Source organism: Neopelma chrysocephalum, unplaced genomic scaffold, assembly GCF_003984885.1.
Source record: "Neopelma chrysocephalum unplaced genomic scaffold, ASM398488v2 Primary Assembly neopelma1_83, whole genome shotgun sequence".
Taxonomy (NCBI): Eukaryota; Metazoa; Chordata; class Aves; order Passeriformes; family Pipridae; genus Neopelma; species Neopelma chrysocephalum.
In genome coordinates, this window is record NW_020897745.1 from 2,438,513 (window position 1) to 2,463,373 (window position 24,861).

At 41.8% G+C, this 24,861-nt stretch overlaps 1 protein-coding gene across 1 annotated transcript; it reads right to left on the reverse strand.

Moving 5' to 3' along the window:
• Window positions 1–278: 278 nt before the first annotated feature.
• On the reverse strand, window positions 279–24,530 carry RMND5A (required for meiotic nuclear division 5 homolog A). The gene is made up of 9 exons (XM_027691259.1): window positions 24,287–24,530; window positions 19,721–19,863; window positions 13,219–13,353; window positions 12,947–13,047; window positions 8,449–8,615; window positions 7,580–7,745; window positions 4,815–4,917; window positions 2,588–2,742; window positions 279–1,129 (listed from the first exon to the last, which is right to left on the reverse strand). The coding sequence occupies exons 1-9, from the start codon at window positions 24,426–24,428 to the stop codon at window positions 1,066–1,068; spliced, it is 1,176 nt and encodes a 391-aa protein (XP_027547060.1). The 5' UTR covers window positions 24,429–24,530; the 3' UTR covers window positions 279–1,065.
• Between the last annotated feature and the right edge of the window lie 331 nt (window positions 24,531–24,861).

Here is a 24,861-nt window from a genome sequence, read left to right on the forward strand (position 1 = left end):
AGAAGCAAAGTGTTCTCAAGCTACAGAAAACTTGCTACCTCCTAATATATGATGTAGGGCCCAGTTCTGCCAAGTGCAGAGTTGTGATCAGTAGGTTGCATCAGAACATGCTTTCCCCCCATTTAACAATGAATACTTCTACAATTTATTTGGTTTTGATAACTGTTTATAAATAGCACACTATAATGACTATTAAACTATACAGCAACATGACATTTATAGCCTAATCCTGAATACAAAGTTCAAAGAACATGACTACAAAGGCCAGAGAGCAAATGTCATCGACTAAAAGCATTTCCACTTCAGAATTTATTGAATGTTCTCTTACACAAACACTTCTCCATCGTGAAACCAAAGGAACAGGATTTCCTATTCCCTCTCTGCCCCAGTAGTAGTTTAGCCACACATCACCCTTTAAATTAGTGATGGATTTTAACAGGTAGCCCCTTGGGGCTATATTTTATATACTTTATATATATGCACATTTACTTTGAATTCTATGTAAAAGTTGAAAAAATGTTTGAAAGAAAAACTCAGAATATATCACAGCATTTTCAGCGAAAAAAATACAAATTAGTTTTATAACGACTATTCAATTTATCAAACCTTTTTTTTTCTGAAGTATTTACCTTTAATTATGTACACATTACAGGAAATAAAACTTTGTCCACAAACATTCTCTAAGATGACAGTTATCAATAAAATGATAGAATAATAGCAGGAAGAATATTAAACAAATGGGGGTGATCAATTTCTGCCTTTAAAAAGTAAAAAGTCACCGTATAATTAAGTACAAAAACCTGCATTGAATGACAACTGCTGGTGTAGTAACTTGATCAGGTATGGAGACCAAGAGTATAGTAAAGCCCTATGGTAATAATATTTCTGTAGCATTTCCACTTGGTATGTATATACTAAATGTTGGCAAAGTTTCTGTAGCATTAGCTTATACAAACACAGGAGTCCTCAGTCTGCTGCATAAAAGGGAACAAGTGTGTTTTAATTCTCCTGAAATGCACCTGAAATCCAGAGTGTCACTTACAAACTGCATAATGAAACTTTTCTTCAGAAAAATATCTGTTTGGCATCTCCAGGGCTCTGTTCCATTGGACAATAGGGGCATTTTAATCTGGGGACAAAAATAACGTGTTAGAATCGGGGCAATGTGTGACAACTGAGCATTAAAGGTATCGAGTTTTACCACTGTAGCATGAAACAAATGCATTCTTAAGCTACAACACTTTACTTGGCTCCACTGAAAGTCACTTTTAGCTGAGAGAGACCTTATGATGTTTTTCTTTCTAGTCTTTTTCTCACCTTCCACCCACATGCCTCTGAATTATTAGATTAATCATGAAGAGGAATTTCTTCATAGCTATTTTTTCTACTTCTGGATTCTCTTGTTGTATTTTAGAGTCATAGAATGGTTTGGGTTGGAAGGGACCTTAAAAACCGTCCAGTTCCACCCCCCTTGCCATGGGCAGGGACACATTCCACTAGACCAGGTTGCTCAGAGCCCCATCCAGCCTGGCCCTGCAGTAATTTTAGATCAGCTGGTGGCTTCCCTCAGCACCCAGTGCATTTTACTGTCTGGTTCTCAAAACGCTGTGATTTTTACAACTCATTTAGATCAGCTCCTGCAGGTTATGACTGAAAACCTCAGCCTGGCCTTCCTGCTGAGGTCTCCAGTGATACAATCCTACTTGCTTATAATCTCTCTTCTAGCACTGGTCCATTTTCCCCCCCATCTCTCACATTTGGGCCTTTTACCTTTTCCACCCTCACCCTGAGTTAATATTGTCAGAGCTGTGCTGTCACTAAAGCTGATCAATGAAAGCATCAGGAAGAGTGATGGGGGCCAGGAATGATGTAGCAGCAAGCTTACTGGCTTAAAATGGCTAAAGTCACCCAGAAAGGCATCCCTTCAGGCTTCTCTAACAGGGCACAGAACACGAACATCAGTCGGCATTTTCATTCATGGCCTCACTTATTTTCACACTGAATTTCTCAAAACAACTTACAGCTCTAAATTAAGCTGACAGCCTCCACGGAAGCTGCATCTATTCCATCCAAACAACCACCAGTTCTTCCTCAAGAAAATCTGTATAGCTTTCTCTCTCCCATTTTCTGCTTCCCAAAAGCCTGCAGGCACGTCACACATATCTGAGGAGTATTTTCACAGTGATAATTCCCCTACCTGCTCAATTAACTAAGCTGTATTTCCCCAGAGGTTTGATTTTATTTTTAAGGGATGCTTCATGCATTACTAACCTTGCTCCCAAGGAAAAACTGTGTGTGTAAAGGCCTCCATTCTGAATTTAAGACAACACAATGGGACTTACAACTTGAAAAATTACTCTGCTCATTAAATTCCTTCACATAAACTCACTTTTCACAACACCAGAGGGTTTATTACGTTTTTCTCCAGTGCATCAACCTGGCTTATCTGGCTTTTAAACCATTCTCCAAGATTAACAACCTTCCACTGGTTATGTAATTATGGACTCAGTTTTCCCAAAGCACAGTATTCTAGTCTTAAGATTTGCCCTTGTCTGTATGTTGCTTGAAATAAAAGAATGGTACTTACTTGCTGCCATTAAACATTTTATTCAAAGCGTCTCTTGATATAATATGACCACAGACTAATTTCATAGGTGGATTATTATCTGTTGTTTGCTGACGAAGGATGGGACAGGCAAATATCGAATGATACCAGCACTTTTTACCGAGGTCCACTTCAATCTGTGAAAGAAAGCAACAGAAAAATTTATCTTGGGAAACTGCATTTCCAGATAATTATCCCTTCAGGTCATGGCCCTTACTTAACAGATTTCTCAATGCAGCTGTGAAGGCAGCAAAACCCATTGTGTGGATGCCTGACAATTTCCCAGCCAAAAATACTTAACTGTGATCTTAAAATGGTGATTTATGTTGGGCATGGGCAGAAGCAACAAAGCAGAGTATTCTGCCAAGGGACAAGTGCATATGTCGGTGCAAATCTATGCCCTGGCAGGAAAACTGAGCTGTGACCCAGCAAGACTTTCTGGAAATCACTGGCTAGGAAATACAAAGTGGTTTAGATGACAGACTTTATTTAAGGGGGAAAGAAAAAAAGAGAAAAATCTTTGGATTGACAGTGGTAATGTTCTACAGCTTTTTGAAAGACTCTCCCAACACCTTCATGTCTTGTGACTAATGAAGTGGGTCAGAATCACTAATTTTCAGTACCAACACAGAAGACACTGGTGCAGCACAACTCTTGCCCCGAGAATAAAATGATTTCAGGAAGGGGCATGTAACAGAGAAAAACAGGCCTGTGGCTTCAGCAATTAACTGAGAACTGCAAAAATCACTGCTTGTGTACCTAAAGCTGCTGGCTCTGACCAGTCTTCTGTTCCAAAAGGTTTAACCTTCAACCAAACCTGACAATGTGACCTTTTCATGCTACTTAATCTCTGCCTTTGCACAATGAAAATAAGGCTTTCCACACCCCTACTGCCTCAGCAGAACACACTAGAGATCCTCCAGTTTAGAAAATGCAAGGAGACACACGTGTATTATTAACTGCTCTACATCAGACAGCAATCTTTTTCCAAATTCTCCCTAGGTAATCATTCCTATCTGGACAGCAGGGCAGGAATTTGTCACACTTGGAGGTTACACTCTCAGCATTACAGAAAACACAGCTGGGAGAAAATCAACACACATCCTCACACTACAAATGAATCTCTTCCAGCTGCAGTCGAAGAGGGTAACTCAGTTCATGCCCAGTTTGCACTAAATAGGTTTCCTTTCCAAATCAGGAGCAGGTCACTGGAGAGCTGCACACGCCTGGTAAGAGCTATAAAGGGAAACTGGGGTTTCATAACAACTGAATTTCATTTCAACTGATATAAATGAGATGTGCTGGAAGCATAATGCACTGGATCCCAACTCCTGTGTCCCCAGATGCAGCACTAATTCTTTCATCTCCTGTCTGCCTGATAAAGAGCCAGTGCAAAGCAAGCCCTGGACTAAGCTCAAGCCTAGGTAGGGGAAGTTAATGTTTCCCTGTGGGATCCATTTTCTTTCCAGTTATACAGAAACAGAATAAGTGGAAGGAGAAAGCGCCTGTTTCTTTAAGGTCATTTGATCAAAGACCCTTTCAATGCGAAAGGGGATAACAAGTAAAAGGGGGAGCATCAAACAACACCCAGAGGTACAAACCTGACAGAGAGACAGAATGGAGACAATAATAAGAAACAATCTTGACAGCCACACTAACTGAGAGGTCATCAATAAACTGCAACCGAACCTGGACTTTGCAAACCTGAGGGTCTCAGTGGAGAGGGAGTCAGCAGGACTACGCAAATTGTAGGAAGAAAGTGCAGGGTAAGGGGATTGGGGAGGAATGGCCAGAAAGGGGTATAAAACAGGCCAGAAGGGCCATGCCAATACTTGAGTGCCCATGAACACATACCTGCTTGTGAATCTGGAGTGGTGCATTTGTGCTTTCACAAGTGGACTTCAATCTTTACCAGCCAAAGAGGAGGAAGGGACCTTGGCTATCTGTACTTATGTTTTATTCAATCCTTGTGTGTGGGTGCTGCTGAAGGCAGAGCTGTGTCTGTGGCAGCCTTTGCAGCTGGTCTGGTCATGTCAGTGTCCTTTGTGTTTGAGTGTGTGGGTGTCTGTGAGCCCCAGGGCCCTGCAAACCCCCAAGCCGCTGGAGGTGGAGGCCGTGTATAACATCCCATAATATTCAGCACAAAAGAAACCTGAAAACAGCATTTGCTGTCAGAAATCTGTCCTGGGACAGCTCAGCATCAACTCACCGGGAGTTCGTCCTTCTGGTTCCAAACGCCCGTGCACTGCCTTTGTTCAATAACTGCCTTGATGTTAATTAGAGCTGGTAATGCTACACAACCTGCTGAAAAACTGCAGAAAAGGGAAATGTTAACATAAAGTACCTGCTAGGAAACGAGCATTTTTCACATTTCTGCTTCAAAGGTTAACTGGGACACAAGAGTTTTGTACTATTTCATTCAGATCTCGTTACACCTGGAAGGAGCTCAGAAGTAGAGACAAGCAAGGACTCTGGGGCGGGTTATCAGTTATCCTGTATTTTAGGCTGGGGCCCTCAGGTACTACATTCTGGACAGAAAACAACAGTAAATCCCCCTTCTGAGTATTGTAATAAATTGATTTTCTCTACCACCTACTTTGACTTTGACCTGTACAGGAGAAAGACACCACTTTAGCTCACACAAGTGGTTGCTCTCAGCTATGGAAGAGTACGTGCAGCCTAAGAGCTTCCACGTAACCCACACGTACACACAACCCATAAAATCCTTTATTTAGACCTAATTACCACGTAAAGAAACATCTCTTTCCACCTTCACCTTAAATCAAGAAAAGAAACGTAGAAGAACCCTAGAAAGGTAAGTGAAGGAGGGAAAGCATGCCCTGTGACAAATACAGCAGTATAAAACTGCCCAGAGTCTGTGTCCCAACAGTGCAGCCTCCTCTGGGAGTTGCCCATTACCGGAACTTACCACATCATTTGGAAATATTTCAGCATGTTACAAAAGAAAATATGACACTGGGTTTCCACAAATTAACAGATGATTTGATGGATTTAAGACTAGTTGACACTACTACAGGCCTGGAAATCACCAGCAACAGAAGATTTGTCATTGGTATCAGCCTGCTCTGTTTGTTTGGCAGATTATTTTACTATTTGTGCAAGTTTTATTGTCTGCAGAAGTCATGCCCTTTGTCTCCACTCTGTCCTTCCAGATAATTGTTTCTATATTTCTGCAGGAACATTCTGGCTGATTTACTTGGGAGGGATATGTCTGAAACCTGCGTATCTCTTGCCTAAGCTACAAAAAAAACTTAAAAAAAAATCATATCCTCCCCAACTGGCCATTTCAATCCTTACACTCTGCTTTTTGGTTACTTCAGCCCTGACTGTAATTTGTATTAACCCTGTGAAAAAGTTCAGACAGATAGTATTTGTAGAAAGACAAGCATTACTGCTTTAATGGTTCTGCAAGAAAACATCTCCCAAGAGCCCTTTAAAAGTGTAACAATTCAAGTAAACAGTAAATTCAAATGGTGTCCTATAGTCCTTTAAGACCCTGAACCACAACCTCCATACTACAAGAGTTATCCCACTGTCTCCACACATAAATTCAGACTATGAGCCTGTATAGGATTAGATAAATATTGGAGAAACCAATCAGCCTTAAAAAAGTGCCCGTTGCTCATGTTCTAGAAAGAACGTATTTTATAGCAGGAATTTCACTTCACGCTGGTTTAATTCCTAAAGGATGTGCAGCACTCAAAGGTCACACCCATTTACAACAGTCTTATTTATGACAAGAGTATTGATACCACCTATGCAGTAAATACATTTCAGAGCAATCAATTCCACATCAGGAGCAAAGCAAATGTCCAACCCCTTCAAACATCAGTAACAGGGATTTTTCACTTCACTGAAAATCTCTTGGCCATTTGCACTGAAAACTGCATTGCAGCATCAGTGCATGAGCAACAAAAATGGAAAGGATTGTTGTTAATTTGAATGAAACAGGAGAAAGATGAAAGCCAAAAAACAGAGATATAAGCTTTGGATATCTATAAAAACCTCAAAATGAAACTTGTAAGTCTATTGTAGAAAGACAATCTGAAGTGCTCCTTTTGTTGTTTCTGTTGTATTTTGTGACTGAGATGCAAACAGGAGAAGCAGAAGGCTTGACAATTTATGAGTTCTAAACTAAGTACAGAAGTCTAACAACAGTAAATAGAAACAGGAAAAAAAAAGCCCCCCCAAAACGAGGAGGTAGTGAAGCTTCTGCTAAGCACCAAATCTAGCTTTGAAAGATATATATAATTTATTTTCTATTTAATGTCTGACATAAAAATGAGAACATCAGGTGAGTATATTGAGGGTATTGACATGCAAAGGCTAAATAGCAGCTAAACTGTTTTATCTTTGGAGCTCGAAGGATATTAGGTTGGGTTTCCTTCACATTTCCAACTGCCTCCTACAGATTTGCAGTTTGTCAGGTTAGCTACTGAGCTTAAAAGTGCCTCTCTCTTCTTCACAAATGAGGTCCAGCAAACAATTCAGAAATTTTAGCAGCTGAAATCACAACATAACTCTTAAGCATTCTTCTAAGAAGACCAGTAATGTGTGGATTAAAAACCAAAATTATCAAATGCTGACAGAATCATGGCCACAGTTCTATGGGTTTTTTCAGTTAAACAGCAGGGACAGTTGTCACAATTTTGCTGAGAGTAACTGGCTGATTGCCATCCTCATCTTTCACACTTATGTCTAAACTTCAGAAGCCAAATTCCATCCAGGAACGCTTACTCTTGAGCTGCAGTGGTGCAGGGTAAAGCTCAACACACAGGAACCTCTGATTTCTAACCTTTGCAAACCTGGTTAGAGCTAAATGTAATTATATTCTTTATTTAATGCAAGCTAGATGAGACTACTTCCCAAAGGCCATTTCTTTGGTCCTCAATAAGAAACAGAAACCAAACCATAACGAACCTGGTTCCAAAAGCAAAGGAAAAGCAGCATTACCTAACACTGAGAGGTGATTCCACTGAGAGGCCCAGGAGAGCACAGGCATCCCTTGTGAAGATGTCACAGATGTCAGCCCACTGGTTTGCATCCAACAGGTGAACGTACGGGGAGTTCTCGATGCCCTGCCGCAGGTACACCAGGCTGCCCATCAACACCTGAATGTCTGGGAGGGACCAAGAGCAGGGAGATACTTTATGCAACAAATAAAAGCTTGTGTCTGCAGTTCGAGCTTTCACACAGAAAACAGGCAGAATCAATGACACACACCCTCACCTCTACAGAACACTCCATTCCACTACGGACTGACTGGGGGGTTGTCTGCCCCACCACAGGCAGGGTGTGCTGCCTGGGAATCTGCTTCAAACAGGTTTGGTTTTTTGTAAGCTTTCTGACACACACACACACACACACACTACCATAAAAAAACAGGCTTTATTGGATTCAGATTGAGATCATTCATTTAACTCCCATGTTCCCCATTTTTCAAAAGTTTCACTTCTTTGTATTACCCCACGCAGCAGAAAATAGCAGATGACTACTCCAAGAACATTTCTGTGCATTTTTAACATTTAACCCTGGCACAGACCTATTACAGATGTCATCTACACATTTATTTAAAGAGTCAAAAACCTTAATGTTAAGCAAATGTGCAAACATTCACATTTATTTGTGTCCTCTTAAAAAAAGAAAAAAAAAAGACAATTCAAATTGTAAGAATTCAGGTTATATACATTAAATACAAAAATAAGAAGCCTTTAACAAACTGATAGTAATGGAGTAAGGCACATTTGGAACATGATTAATATTTTACTACAAGGTGCCATATCCCAGTGCTTTAAATCCCCTTAATGTGACCCCAAATGTACCTTTCTGATGATTTAGGGCGAACGGCTGGAAGTTTTTCGCGTACTGAAGTGCTTCTCTTTGATTTGCTGTTCCCCCCATCAATAAACTAATGAAATATAATCTGTGCAGCTTAAATTCCAACGAACTGTTCTGTGCCATGAGCATTTCTCTGTTGGATACCGCCCACCTGGAAGAAAGGAGGAGGCACAATGGGACGTGACACAAGAGTAATTAAGTGTCAGCCTACACCCTATGAAATTATCACAATTATCTACCCTCTATTTCAAGGGAAGTATGACTGTTCCCTGAACTTTTGAGAGTCTCTAAAGAGCACAGAAAATGGCAGGACCTTTTACAAGTAAAGGAGCTACACAGGGTGCACAACACATTGACTGTGGTACTTCTGGTGCTGCTGTAGAGGTTAAACTCTGCAGAATTCAACACTCACTGGATGGAAGACAAGACTAAATTAGGCACAACAAGAGGCAGAAATAGCTAGAATCTACTGTATATAAATTAGTAACACTTTATCTTAATTTTAACAATTACTGACAGTTCTTCAGCTGCACGTTGAAGAAGTTTGACCAAGCCTTTCAAGAACATTTTCCTATGTCCTCATTCACTAAACATGTTCTCCAAGCCACTGAGTTTATATGTGTGCTCCGGAGAGAGGAATTGCATCTACGGGACCTCAAAGACAGATATTATCAAGACCTTACAATGGGAGAAGGGAAGTCAGCCTAAATATCATACTTTACCCTAGATAAACTTTGCTTTCTGTGTCATTTTCAACTTGGACAATAAGAATATTTCTCACTTGCTGTGTCTCGTTCACCATGACAACACTAATGTTTGGCTCCTGAATAACGTGAAAGAATTCTTAAACACACATTGAGTAAAATGAACTGGAATTTTCAAAGCATTTCATAAAAAGTTTTTTTTATTATTTAGAATTCATCCATCCCTTTCTTGTTTTTTTGGGAGGTTCTTTGGGTGTTGTTTCGGGTTTTTTTTTCCTTAATTCAATTTAGTCAGGCCTAAATCAATCCAATCTCTCTCTTAAGAACCTCAAATTTCAATGTTCTCCAGTACATCTGTTTCTCATTAGTGTTAATTAGTTCTACTATTTTCACTGTGGGGGCCCCATTAAGAAAAAAGCTTTTCACTTTTCAGTAACGAACTGAGGAAGTCTCCGTTCCTTAAAAAAAAACCAAAAAACCAAAACAAAACCAAAAAGGGTATGTGAGGCCTCTGTTTCCTTCAATCAATACTAAAATAAGAAAATTAAGCATCCTTACAGTATTGGTAGGGCTTTCAAAGCAAGAAGGTAGAGCATTAATGAGCAAGTATCCACTTTCAATTTGTTGTGGTGGCAGTGTCAGTGGTCTGACTTCACTGACAAGGCTTTGTAAAGACCCAGGAATCTTTCAGTAGGAAACAGTGAAAAATGAAGCCTTTGAACTAAGAACAAGCCCTACTGTCCCTAATCTCAAGCAGTTTCAGATGAGCAGCCTCATAACACTGCCAGCACTGTCATCTCCACCAGGAGGGAAGAGCACACTCACTAACCAAGGGTTGTGAGTGAGGTTTGGGGTGTTTTTATAAGTTTTTTGGGGTTTTTTTAACTGTATTTTTATGATCAGTGTGCCCAGTTTCAACCAGGTATAGTGGCAATGAAGTTCAATCCAGGCTACAAAAACGAGAGCCTTAAGTTAACAACCACAGACTAATAAGCAGCTGAAGGACAAAAAATTATAAATAAACACTAAGGCTAGTCCACAGTCCCATGAATGAGATATTAATCTCTATTGCATCAAAAGAGCCTCCATCCTCTCCCTGCCAATATTCACACCCACATGACAGAGTACTTCATCTTGCTGAGGCCGAGACTATTTTTCCAAATGAGCTTTTAGGCAGCCTTTCCATTTTTAGTTCTTTGAGTGGCAGCACAGATTTGTATCAAAAGAAAGCAACCACAGAAGCAAGGCCTGAGGTGTTTGGTCTGGGACACGCTGTTCCTACTTCCAACGAAAAAACAAAAAAACAGCAAGTGAGGTTTAAAACATCCAGCCCACACACTCTCTACCACTGTCCAAAATTGTTGGTAATCACATCACCTGTCTTCTTACCTCCTCTCAAAATGATACTCTAAGTGTTTTCACTTCTGAGTGACCTGTGTACCCTCCTGTTTACAGAGGTGAAGACAAAATTACAGACAAAAGCTTGGAACCTGTAAGTCATTCCCATCAGACCTTCACATGGAGACCCAACCTGACCTCCAAAGGGCCAGAATCCATTCAAAAAAAAAAACAAACCCACATGTATTTCTCCTTCCCATCACCAAATTACAGTGAGAAAAGTCACTGGAAATTAATGGGATCCTGAAGAGGTACAGAGATGACACAGTTTACGGTGCAGGGCCAGACTGGGCATCTACAAAAGTCAAGCTGCACACCCCACAAGGGAAAACAAAAAAGTTATGGCCAGTCATATTCTGTTTAAATCTGAAGTGTCACATTTTTAAGTGTTGGAATTTGTATTAAAAGAAAATCTGAAAAAAAAAAATACAGTTGGGGTCTGTTTTTTTGTGAGACACAAATACTAATTTCTCTCTATCACCTCAGCAGGGGTTTGAAAGTCTATTGGAAAAGTCATTAATCTGACAACTCCCTTCCCATGGCAGTGACCAGGAGCCACTTGTGTTTGTTTTGTTTCCAACGCTGAGTTAAACCAAGCACAGGCACAGAGCACTGGCAGAGGCCGAGAGACTGGTTGTTGTTTTAATCCCAACCTTCCACGATTTTGCATGGATAAACCCTGCTACACTCCTCTTCCTGGTTCATGGCACTGTAATTAATCATCCTTGTGTGACACCTTTCTACTTCAACACCACTGTCAGCAGCCTGACCCTGCCATGGGCCAGTTTGGGACTCCTTTATGCACCCCTGGAGCTGTATTTACTGACGCCAGTTTTAGCCCAAAGAGCACAATGCCACTCTCCAAGCTCCCATCATATGGAGATCATCCATCCAGGATTGGTTTCCATCCCTCCTCCTGAACACTCACGTCTGCTAGGAAATAATATGGGAAATCCCTTTACTGGTATCAGCAGTTCTGTGGAGTAACTGGGCATTTAAGACATGGGTTATCTTCTACACCAGACCACGACATTTTGTCACATGTGGATCATCCTCCCTATGGTTTTTACATAAACATCACTACAAATAAGGCCCCTCTGTGCCCAGCAGCAGCAAAGAGAAGCAGACAGCTTTTGCACTGTCCAGTTTAAACAGAATAAACATTATACACAGAAATAAGACAGGGTGGGGGAGGGAGACCAGCACAAAAACTATGCTGACAATACACCCTATTGTCTGCCCATTCAGCTGGAATAAGAATTCCTTTGAAGGACAACCATGCCTTCTCCTTTGTTTGAAAAAATATTTAACTCATTGCAGAAACTACAAGATACAACTAAGAAGCAATGGGTAAGGCATAAAGCCCTGCAAACTGGAGCTAAAATGAATTTAGGGACTTCAAGGGAACAGATATAACAGCAAATTACTGTTCCTCAGGGATTATCCTTCACGACAGCTCTGTTACTATTTGAACTGTAAGAAATACATGATGTAGCTGACAGTAAATCCTGTTTCAGTTGTAACATCAGTGTTGCTTCCCTTCAATTTAGCCAATTCAACTGCAATAAACCACCTCACCTTTTCACCTGTGCAACTATATTCGAAGGCCAGCTATTCAGGTCAAACTTATGCATGACCCAGAGGCATAATACAGGATTTAGTTGATGAACTTTGAGTATCAGAGTGTCCCTGCACTTAAATGCCAATAAGCACTGAATTGACACACCTCTGATGGTTCATGTTAAAGGGAAAAGAAAATATTTAATACAAAAATGTACTTAACTGAATAATGCAAAAAAGGTATCTTAAGTATGTGAATTATGCTCGGGAATTAAACACGGAAATTTTGAATTTGCTTTTGTCTCATGGTTTCTGTTTTTAAAAGGTCGCTTCAGAGTTGGTTTCGTTGTTTTGTTTGATTGATTTGGGTTTTTGTGTTTTGTGGTTGTTTTTTTCCTTACTTCTGAGGCCAACCCAGGCTTATGAAAACTTAAAAATTAGGTTGAGGATTTTTTGGGGGCTTTCTTATTTTTAAATTAAAAGTTATTCTGAAATGGCATGCAGTTATACATCCACTACTGTAAATCATAAAGCAGCAGCCCTTGAGACATTTCATCACCTTTCCCTCCTCACTGTTGCTTTTAGCACGAGCCTACATGTCTAAGGGTTGTAAAGGTCGAGAAAATATCCTGGTCTAAGGCTGACTGACAGATCCCAGACATTATCAAGTCCCAGACTTGATTTTGGTCTGAGCAGTCATCATTATCCACTGACTTGCATTAACTGAATTGTTTTGTTCAGAAGAAATCTCACTAACAGGTGTCCTTTTTGTTAAAAGCATTAAAAAAATGGAGGGGAGGAAAAAAATGAGTAGACTCACTCTAGTGCAGGTCTCAAAACTCTAACTTTTAATGCTTCCAATATTCGATTTAACTCCACAAATGGTTCTTTTTGACTTTGATCTATTGATAGACCAGATTCCTGGGGAAAAAAAAAAAAAGTAGTTTTTAGTGAAAGCATGAAAAACACAGTGGGATTGATCTGTTGGTTTTCTGTCAGTTTAAATATTGACCAGGAACATTCAAATAAGGAAGGTAACACAAAGCATCTTTTCCACAGTTGATAACCTTCAACACCCACACTTATCCTTACCTGGCAAAGTTCCTCAGCTACATCCAGCATTCCCTGCCGGAAGAAGTGCTCCACCATCACCTCGTTGAGGATCCTCTGGCTGTCAGCCTGCCAGCACCCATCTATCCCCACACTGCTGATGTCCGAGTCAAAGTTCTGAAACACACGAAATTATCAGTTAATGGGCTGGAACAAATCACCCCACATCATTTTTCCTTAATTATGCAGGACACCTGTGTCTCCACCCTGATGCCTTCTGCCTGTTACTCAGTTGGCCCTCAATTACCTCCAAAGTGAAATGTATCTGTCAGCTGCTTCATTATCTCCTGTGTATGGAAGAACAAATCCTTTGGCTTGCTTGTTTCAAGTCTGAATACTATTCACTGTAAGGAATTACACTGGCAAATTACAAGTCTAGCTAGAAAGTTAGAAACCTAGTTAACTAACTAAACATGGCTTTCAAGCCCATGGTGCATTTCTGAAGGAAGTATCTGCAGAAAAACCTTTTTCCATATGTGAAAACTGAAAATGTACAGGGAACAGAAAACATAATAGTGTACACCAGAATGAAGACAGCGTTATCAGTGCATCACTGTCACTGCAGCACACCAAATTGGAAGCTGAAGTTTTAACTCAAGATTATTTTACATAACTGGGGAGGGGGGGTAGACAATGGTGAAAAAGGAAAAGGTCATTCTCCCCACCCCCAAACAACAATAAAATTCAAATCTCTGAAGACCTCAACATCCCAGCAATAGGACAAGCTTTGAAAGTCCAAGAGATCTTTTACAGCTCTAACCCAGATGATCCTACTGCTGTGTATTTTTAGGCCAGTGGCCTACAGACATATTCCAGGAATAACTAAAGATATTGTCACGGTGACTCTTTGGTAACACTTGGCACTGCTTGGCACTGCGCCTCTTGGCAGCAGGAGAGAAACATTTGTTCCAATCCAAGATATAAACCAGGATTTTAACTGCTAACATGGTCTATGATGAGGGCAGGCAGGTTAACTTTAATAAAAGTCCTCCTCCATTGCCTAAAACAAAGCTGCTGCAAAATAAAAAGCCTAAAAGTCAGCTCCTTGCTTGCTGCCTGATGTGATCACTATGGCTCTCTCTCGAGGGCTCTCTCCCAAGAAGGAACTTCAGAAATCAGGAGTTCAGTGGAAATAGCAGTGCTTCAGCTGCAGCTCAGTGAGGATCCACAACCCTGCACATCACGGGAACACCGATCTCACACAAACACCGGGTTCTGTCACAGCAGATAACACACAGCTGGCACGAGCTGCCTTCCTGTGCACAGCTCAGCCTCACACTGCACCCTCCTTTTACTCACCACTTAATTATTTCCTTCATCAGCACCTTCACATCTCCTCTGATGTTGCTCTGTGCCACCCTGAGAAAGGGGCAGTCTTCTCATCCCTGCACACAGGGCTCCAAAGCCACCACTCCCTTCAGGTCTCTCAGCAAACTTTCAGTAAAACGTTAAGTGCAGCAAATTGTCTCTTCCATCTCTCTGAGATGGTGGAGCGAGATGAGCATTTGAATTATCACCACTGATTCAAGTCTCACATTTAACAATATTTTCACTTGGGTATCTTAACTCGTAAGCTCCTTGCCATGCTGCTCATTTTTAAGCTGTATCTTGAAAAACTTAAGCATCTTAAAGATTTAATAATACTGTTCTTATTTGTGCCAACTATTTGAATCCTTACAGGCTCACCACCATTGCTGATTCCTGGTATCAGTGTCCAAACACCACCAGCAGGTAACAAATCCATCAACAATGCACTAAAGGAATATCAGGGGCAGTATTCAGAACACACAGGCTTGCTTTTGGTACTTAGTTTCCAGGGTAGAGATCATCAATAATCTAAAAGTAATTGACTTTAAGCTGTATAACCCCGTAAGCAGAAACTTTATTCTTCTGGGCAGTTACCAAACATTAAAGCTGAACCCATGCCTCAAACACTGTCACATCTCCTTGGGGGCAGGGGTGATGGAGCCAATTAGCTCAGTGCCCTCACAAAATACTCGTTTTCTTTTGAAACAACAAATCTTGTTGTGAACCTTTTCAAAACCCCATCATAAATTAGACTTTTAATTCCCACAGAAGGTGGTAATGAGTTGCATCAACCTGGACGTGCTGCAGATTCAAGTCACATCGTACAACCTGAGGACTTCAAGTTTTTTCACTTCCCCTCAGTCACTCTCTGATCAAGCCAGTCTTGATCAGGTTCTCATTCCAATAACTTTTTTGTTTTGTTTTAAACAGTTCCTGAGGTGTGTATTATATGTGGGATTCCACAGCTCTGTCTCCTCTGGGCCCTGAGGAGCTTTAGGAACTGACTGCACACATTACAGTGAGTGACTGTCACATGTCAGAACAAATTACCACTTGCCTTTGGCTTCTGTATTTCATAACTGCCACGCATGGATGATCTGCTGGTGACTGCACACCCCTCAGTTTTGTTTTCTAAATGCTAACAGTATGCTAACTGACAGCACGTGGGGTTTAATAAGATTTCAAAAGTTAGAATAAATTCTGCAAGTTAAAAACTCAGGAAAGCTTAAAACCTGAAAAGCACAAAATAACCCAAGTGTCAGCTAATATTCCTGAGAAACAAACCGTTTTTAAAGAGCCTAACTAGTAAGTCTAGGGCCAGAATGTAGAAATGTTATGTGCTAAATACACCAAGGGAACAATGAACCACCAATGAAACAACACACTACTAATAACTGCTAGAATGTGAGGACTTCAAGATGCACACAAACACAAGATGGACCATTTTAACCAACATAACAACCCTCCATGTTATTTGAAACAACACAATATGAAGAAGGATGATGATTTAGTACAGTTTTATTCCTCAGTTGAGATTACTTTGTCCATTCCTCCCTTCTGAATTCTGATCCAAAATACAAATAAAATATTTGTTTACCTTTTCTGTTAAATCTGTTTGCACATAAGATAAAGCACAAGTTGCCAAGACTTTGCATTCATTTAGCCCCATTCTTCACAGTTATATGAAGTTCAGTAAAGGTTTTTAGTTTGTTCATATACAAGTTTTTACATGAAACAAACATTAACTTAGGTGAAAGTTTGCCTTCCCAAAGCACTACTTAAAATGTTGGCCTTTTAACAGGCATAAAATGCTGGGGGGAAAAAAATGAAAGGAGCTGCCATTTACTCCTCTTATTCCTAAATGAAGACATTTAACCACTACTCAGATTGCTGCTAGAGGGAAAACATTTACCAGCCCATCAAAAAGCTTTGAGATGAATTCAAATCATTCCAGAATGATTTACAGAGACGCTGATGAGTGAGGTACCTGATAACTTGCTGAACAGCAGTGAGTTCTGGAAGCAGAGCAAATGCTCATACAACACAAAAAAACTGGATGCAAACAATTGCTTTCAAAGGAGAAAATGCTCTCTGGAAGAGAGGGCAACCTTTCATGGATCAGAAGCATGTGATTCATGTAGAACTACTATGAAAAAAGGTTTAGCTTATTAGATAACGTTTCCAGGAACTACTAACTAAAAAGCAACACACAAAGCTTTGGCATTTCAGACTTTAATGTATTTGATACCAAATTTGAACTTCATTTTGCTTAAGGGCTTCTGTTCTCAGAGTGAACTCTGCAGACAGACAAATCTAGGGCCCATCCAAGTTCACGAGCAACGACTACAATAACTTAAAACCTGACCACACTAAACTTTACATCTAGGTATAACCCTGCCCCAAAATAAGGAAAAAAGAAATTGAACCTGGAATTGCCGTGAGCAGACAATACAGCAAGTTCTTCCACAATCCAGGCTTGCTAAGGAGGAAGTTTGTTGATTCCACACGCAACAACAGCTGTCATTCGGCTGTGTCACATAAAATTGGCACCAGTATTACCGTGTTTCCCAATCTCAAACCAGGCAACAAAATAATGAGTTACGTTTATCTGTGCCTGAGCACGCACAGCTAGGGAGACCACAAACAGTGTCCTGGAGATGTTAATCTGTCTATAAAATAAGTTTGAAACAAAAGTCAAGTCTCATGAATCAAGGCAAGGGCTGTGCTTCTTTATATTCTAATGAGTGTTTTATTTTGGAAGCAGCAGCGTTTTGTCCAGAAATGTGTTGAGAATCAATTCACTACATCAATTACACTTAATTACTTCTATTGGTTTAAGCTTAAGCATATTATGGTGAAGGGATGGGGGAGGGCAACTCCAGCAGGTTATGGGACTCGGGTGCCAAAGACTTTGCTGGCAGGTTTCAAACATATTTTCCAGCAGCACAGGGAAACTGCATTAACTACATATGGAAGCTTTCCTTCAAATGTCACTGTTCAGGGAAACGCTGAATTCCACCTGGATTTAAACATTTCACGTATTCATCTGAGAAACAGGCCAAGACATATTTTAAAGTGCTTCCCTTACTAGCAATTGGGGAAAACTAACAAAATTCAAACTGCTTGCACTAAAAAGAAAAGCTCAACCAAGTTCATATTTAAGGAGGCAATCCTAACTTGTGCTCTGAACTTCATAAAATTACATCCTTCGTTACAAGCAGAACTGGGGACTCCTGCAGTTCCCACTGCTTCCAGTCTTTTGATGCAAACACCACAGACACTGAGACTGCAAATCCAGAGGAAGAAGCAAACTGAATACAGCAAGTTGAGCTCATTTTTTAAGCAGCCCTTCTGACACTCAATAGGCTCAGAGCAGGAAAGGATTATTCAGATCCTTTCTACTGTTTCACAAAACCACACACTTGAAACTTAAAAAATGCTTTTTATTTACATCTATCCCTTTTCAAATATAAATAGTAAATAAACTTAAACAGCAGGATAGAAATAATACTGGAAAAACTCTATTTCCATGAAAACTAAAACATCAATTTGGAGATTAGACTCAAGTCTAAACTTCTTTAAGCTTGCAAGTGTTGGGGTTTTTTTGGCTTGTAAGAAATACTATCACCAATTTCCACTGAATGTTCACACCCTCTATATATGACCTGGGGCTATTCTACCTCAGAGGATTTAAATGAAGGTCTGGCCAAACCCGAGAGTGTATTTGTACAAAGTCCACTTGCTGAAGCAGAATAGGAAAGTTTAAAACTTAGGACAAGATTACATAGATTTATTTCAGGCTTCAAGCTGGTAATAAGGATGGAATTTTACTCTAGTTAATTGGTTTAGGTACAGCAGCAAGGATTTGAGACAGATGCATCCTTAAGCTTTGGATAAGTGACGTGTGGATTAAAGCTATTACTACAAAGTTTGAGCTCTCCATGATGGTCAGCCATACATATAAACAAAAAATACAACAGTTTCATGGGCAATCTGCCCAATAACGCAGCAGTAAGTACTTTGTTCCTTCATCACACTATTGTAACATTGTACTTTAACAGATTATCATTACTAACAAAGCTTAAATGAGATTCCCGAAGGACAAATCAGTATTGGGTAATGCTGCAAATGTCTTGGTCCAGGTGAAAAGACTCATTTACAGGATCTTCCTTAATAAGATTATAAGGTGCACCTCAAACCAAATGTTTAGATCCTGTCAACAGAGGCATGTTCTGATGTGAAACTATCACAAGAATGTCCAAAAAAGACTCCCTGAATACAGGAGCCTCTAAAGCACAAGACTCCCTGAATACAGAAAAGAACAGAGAGGGAGAAAAGCATGGCCTGAAAGTACACATATAACACCACTTTAGAAACATTTCAAAGAATTGTTAATATCTACCTACAAAAATATTCAGATCCCAGTTATTCTTGAACCTGGAATTCATCTCAGAACATCTCATATGCAAAGCTCCAAAGATAAGCTGCCCTATTTGTTATGGCAGACATGCAGACTACAAGACGTTGAATCTACTCTGCTCACAATAAGGCTGTCTTATAAAATTAAGCCCCAAAACCAACAACACCCCTGAAATATGTACAAACTGCCTTTCTTAAAAAATTCTCTTATCTTATAGAATCGCAGAATGGTTTGGGTTGGAAGGAACTTTAAAGATCACCTCATTCCAACCCCCTGCCACGGGCAGGGACACCTCCCACTAGACCAGGTTGGCCCAAGCCCAGTCCAATTTGGCCTTGAACACTTCCAGGTATGGGGCAGCCACTTGTCCTGCTTTCCAGAACAAAATGCCACTTCTGAGTTACCTGCCACTGACAATTAAGTAAACATTATATATATAAACCACAGTATTTCTTACCGAGACAGATACTGAAACAAACATCCTGCTAAACCAATAAAACACAAAATATACTAAGTCTTGCAGTATCAATGTGGAGTGTTCTCTCAGAAATTAGGAGATCTGAGCTGCCCCAGAAGGAATACTCTGTCTGCAGTGAGTTCTGAAAGCAAGTACGGTACAGCCCCGTCTCACTTCTGCTTCTGTAGTTCTCAGGAAGACTTAGTTAAGATTGACTGTAGCACAAATCCAGACTTTCTAAAGCAGAGCACACACCACAGAATTAATGCTATAATACAATCAAACTACAAAATAAATACCTTATCAATGGCTTTTCCAACTCGGGATACACTGCTGTGAATGTCCTTATGATCGGAGGCCAGTTTTTGGACTGTGTCTTTTATTCTTTTACAACACTGTGTCATAACAAGTGAAATCGTCCCTGACAAGTCTCCATCTTGATCTAGACAAAAGAGAGGAAAATTACTCACTTTGCTACAGACAAATGGTAACATCCAATCTCTTAATATGCAACATATAAAGACAAAAAGTGGTATTAAAAGAAAGAAATGCAATCCAGGGAGTATTTGCAAAGCAAGATCAGTGTAAAAGGAGGCAGAAAGACAGGAATTCACCTGTGTGAAAACTCACCTGGGGAATTAGGAATCCAGTTGGGTGCACAATAACAGTGAACAAGGGCAACAGTTTAAAAAATTAATGTAAAGTTCTCATGTGTCTCAGTCACAGCATATGAATAAACATCTCAAAGAAACACCCAATCCACAAATGTCTCAGGGAATAACAGAAAGCTGCTGAAGCTACCACAGGATCAGTTCTCTTTCAGACTGATCCTGAAGGTACGTCAGAACATCATGTTTAAATACAACAAGGTGAAAGCAAAATGTGGATTAATCAGAGTCCAGTTAATTCCCACCCCACAAACCACCCACTTCTATTGGACTCTGTGTTTGAGCTGTATCAAACTTCTGCTTCCTGACTTGTGGAAACACCTCTGGAAGTTCAGCCAACCAGCCTCCAGTTCCCCTCTATGGATAAGAAGCAGCCCATGAAGGATCAGTGGACATTGTTATGAGATTTATTCTCTAGGAACTGTGACATTTTTAGCTGATGTCCAACAATCCATTCTGTGAACAAAATAATGAACAGGGAAGGTTTACAAGCCCCATCACAGTTTACACCCTCTGTGCCTTGTTTCAAACATCGCTCAGGAGCTTTAGTCAGGGGAAAAAAAAAAAGCATTTTTCAGTGCTTTACCCCAGTCCTTTCTTCCTGCTTTTGATTTAAAAACACAAAGAGAATCTCTTTTCCGATTTTACCTCTGAAGGTCTCTCCTTCCACAAAGTTCATTCTAAATGAAGAGTTTTTTCCTTTAGGGACACAGACGTTTTTTCCTTCCTTCAGCTGCAGGAAGGCTACTTTAAGTGGGAGAGAAGCCCAGAAATGCCTCCCTGGTATTCTGGGCCCAAAGTCCTCATGTGCAAAACCAAAAATCACCGAAATATCTCTTTAGAAGAAGGATTTTATGGAAAACGTGTTCGCTTTTTAAGTTTGTTCGTTTTTGATTTCACATTTTAACACATTTTTTGTTTCAGCAGCGTATTAAGAGCACAGATTCTGGAGACAGCAAAGGAAATCCACAAAAAACTGTGATCACAGGGGATGGATAATGATTCCACAGGCACTTTTTCTAGATACCTTCCCCTCTGTTGTTGCACACTGAACTATCTCACCCCACCTCTAACCAAGGAAACAGCTCCTGTCCAGCCCCACAGTCTCCAGCTGAGGAAGCTTCAGCAGCAACAGCCACAGCTTTTAAGAAAGAAAAAAGCTTTAACTCCCTCCAGTCCCATGAAACCAATGATCACCTCCTGGGCAAATGGCTAATGGGGCTCTCTATTTTTTTTCCAGTGGATGAGTGAGGAGTAATAAGGATGGAAACAGTCAATTCTGTGACTCTGTGCATCCCGAATTAAAAATGAAAAATTCACTCAACTATTACATGGAGTTCAGCTCCTAAAATTATTTTAAGAATAATCCCTATTTCTCAGTTGCTGTTTAATTTTTATGACAGACATGTAAAGTCACACGAAGGATCTTTAACTATCTCGTGGCTTTTGCCACCACAAAACGATCAGCCAGAGATTACACAACACGCAAAATGGAAACACTCATTCTGCAATGAACAGAGAAGCTAAAATACACTTCTGGGTTTTTTTGCAAGAAGAGCCATTAAGCTAAAACCCAAACAACTCACTGCTTTTACGCCAAGCAAATAAGTGAATTACTGGCCCCTGACACTTACTGCAGCAGAAACCAACTCCTGTAAATCAATGAAAATGTCTACACAGGAAAAGTCATCAGAACTGTAAAAGGTTTCCCCTCTGCACCCCTCTCTTCCAGCTTCAACCAAACTACGAGTTGCTTGTAATAAATCAGCAGGAGAAAGCCTGGAACCAGCCCTCCTGGTATTTGGGGGTTCACAGGACACCACAGCCATACATGTACAGTCACAATTAAAAAAATAAATAAATACACTGTCCAGCAGACACTGGGCACAAAGCAGTCCAGAGCCAAGTTTACTCAGCCAGACACATTTATACCATCCAGGAACATGCAGCCCTGCCTTGGCTGCTCCAGAAAGACAGATGTATGAGGGGAAGGGAGAAGAAAAACAAACTTTGCCTTCCCACTCACAGGACTGAGCACAGATAGGGCTGGTCTGTCCTCAGGCTTTAACATGAAAAAAGACATTTCAAGGGGGGGGAGGGAACCCCACAGTTTAGAGGTTAAAGCAGCTTCTAATGGTTTCTTTGTCCCCACCCACTTCCTTTTTATATCCACTGCCTATTTAAGGTTTTTTCATGCATCTTTGCTCTCAGATCTTGTCCTACAGCATTAACTTCTTCTTCAGCAGTGAGGGTTTTCATTTCTCTTCCTTTTTTCCTTTAAAATTGCATAATCAAGCACATTTCTGCAGTCCATACCCCTACATTAGAGCTCCACATTGAGATATCTGGCTGTTTTCAACACTACCAATTTTCAAAAATCCTCAGGACACAGTGTATAAAAGCTGCAAATACCTGTTCTTGTTAGAAAGTTATAAATAATATGTTAAAGGAAAAAAAAAACCAAGAAGAATTTTGCCACCTATGAAGCCAGCTCACCCTCAGATGCCAAAACTGAAGAGTCCCCAGATGTTTAAGGGTGCACTAATAACATATTGGCTTCATTCTAGTAAAAGAAAGCTCAGTTTGGGATGTGCTCTCTGGGACAGCATCACCACTTGATAAGTGCTGAAAGTATGTCCAGGGCCTTCACTGGACAGCCCCAAAAACTGCTAATCCAAGCCTGGATGGAAAACCCAACAAGGACCTGGAAGGAATCACACACTGGAACCTTTTAATTTTATCACAAAGTGCGTAAAAGCTCTGGAGCTGCAATGGGGTTCTCTCAGACAAACCTTTACTGCCAAACAAAGACCAACACAAGTGTGAGCGTCACACCATGAGCGTTCCAGGCCAGGCCAGATTGTGAAGACACACATTTTATTGACTGTCCTCAATGCCCAAGCCCAGACTGTTTCAAACAGCACAAACAACAGTTTGAAACACAGTTCAAAACAATGTCAGAAAGACCAAACTTTTTTTCATCCCAAACAACTGCCTTGGAATCAGAATTCCGTGTTTGCTGTCCATAGAAACTGCTGTGTACACACAGAGCAGCTCCAGCACACTCCTGCTGGCATTCCTGGAATTATCCACACTCTTGACTGAGCTTTGCACCTGCATTTGCACAAGAACCACAGCAAAAACGTTTCCTCTGAACCAAACAAAAGCAAAAAGCAGAGCAACAGCACATTTGCTCTCAAGTTTGGGCTCAGGAGCCTGCAAGTTCCTATTTTTAATCCCCGGCTTCCTGCATGGTCCTGGGTAAATCACTTCAGCTGCCTCTCCACTCCCTCCCACTCCATCAACAAAACACGACACTGCCTCCACCTCTGGGATTTCACAACCTTTACATGTCCTGTGTTTACAGACCCAGCAAGTGCCCAAAACCAGCTGACACACGGACAGGGCCGGTGTTTACTCCCTGCTAAGGGTGGCTTTACCCTAAACACTGCCAAACCCTCCCCTCCAAGCAAAGGAACACAACTTAGGGGACATAGGAAAACAGAGAGAAAAAAGAAAATAAAATAAATACGAGTGAGGAAAAAAAAAAGCAAACAGGTCAGGCCGGCCCTGTGTTTCCCCCGGGGTGACCAACCCCTTTGTAACCCAACATCAAGGGTTATGAACACCCTGACTAGGGTCACGCCAGACCTGCTGACCGGGAACAAATGAACCTCTTGGGCAGTACAGACAAGGCAGGGAAGGCCTGGAAGGGCCGAGACCCATCACAGAATCACACAGAATATGCTGAGTTGGAAGGGAACCCCAAGAATCCTCGAGTCCAAGCTTTAGCCCTGCACAGGACCATCCCCAAGAGTCACAGCATGTGCCTGAGAGCATCATCCCAATCCTTCTTGAACTCTGCCAGACTTGGTGCTGTGACCACTTCCCTGGAGAGCCTGTTCCAGCACCCAACCATCGTCTGGGTGAAGAACCTTTTCCCAATACCCAACCCAAACCTGCCCCACTCCCACTTTTTAACTTTTCCATGTCAGAAAAGCCCCAAATCTCCGTGGGGTGGTCCTGGCTCAGCCCCCGCAGCACAGAACCCTCAGGGCAGGGGCTCTCCCTGGAAGGGTCCCCACCCCACAGAGCCCGAAGTTTTGGGGCCACAACACCCCACATTTTGGGGGTTCCCCCCCGGGGGAGGCGCAGGGGAGGAAAGGAGGGGTGCGGGGGAGGGGTCTCTCCACGTACTCTCTGTCTGCAGGATCTCCCTGCGCAGCCCTCCCGCGTACTGGATCAGCTCCTCCAGGCTGCGCTCGCAGAGCTGCCCGTATCCCGAGAACTTCTGCAGCACCTTCTCCAGCTCCCGCTCCACCGTCACGCACTGGTCCATCGCGTCCGGGCCGCGCTCCCGCTGCTGCTGCTCCTGCTGTTCCTCCTCTTCCTCCTCCTCCTCCTGGTCGTGCTGCCCGTCCCGCCGCCCCCCGGCCGGGCCCCCCGGGCCCCCCGCCAGCGCCGGCCCCGGCCCTGGGCGGCCCCGGCCGCACTTCCACACAGGCACCGCCGCGGGCACGCGGGGACCTCGCGCCGCTCCGCGCAGGCAGCGCCACAGACACCCCGCCCCGGAACCTCCGGAGGGTTGTTGTTGTCTTTTTTTTTTTCAGTCAGGCGGCGCGGCGGGCAGCCCCTGCTCCGTGCTCGCCGCTGCTCCCGGTGTTCCCAGTGGGATCGGGAAGCGCTTCCTCGTCGGGCGGCGCGTGGGGAGTTAACCCGGGGAGCGGGGATGGCGGCCGTGTGGTGGGTCAGGCAGCGCGGCGGGCAGCCCG

What these genes read in the sequence shown, in the direction of transcription:
- RMND5A (XM_027691259.1), bottom strand. Translation starts at nt 24,428, where the DNA reads ATGGACCAGTGCGTGACGGTGGAGCGGGAGCTGGAGAAGGTGCTGCAG. An exon ending in TTGGAAAAGCCATTGATAAG is followed by an intron (nt 13,354 to 19,720) that starts GTATTTATTTTG and finishes CGTGTGTTTCAG; the next exon opens with AACTTTGACTCGGACATCAG. An exon ending in GAATCACCTCTCAGTGTTAG is followed by an intron (nt 4,918 to 7,579) that starts GTAATGCTGCTT and finishes CCTTTTCTGCAG; the next exon opens with TTTTTCAGCAGGTTGTGTAG.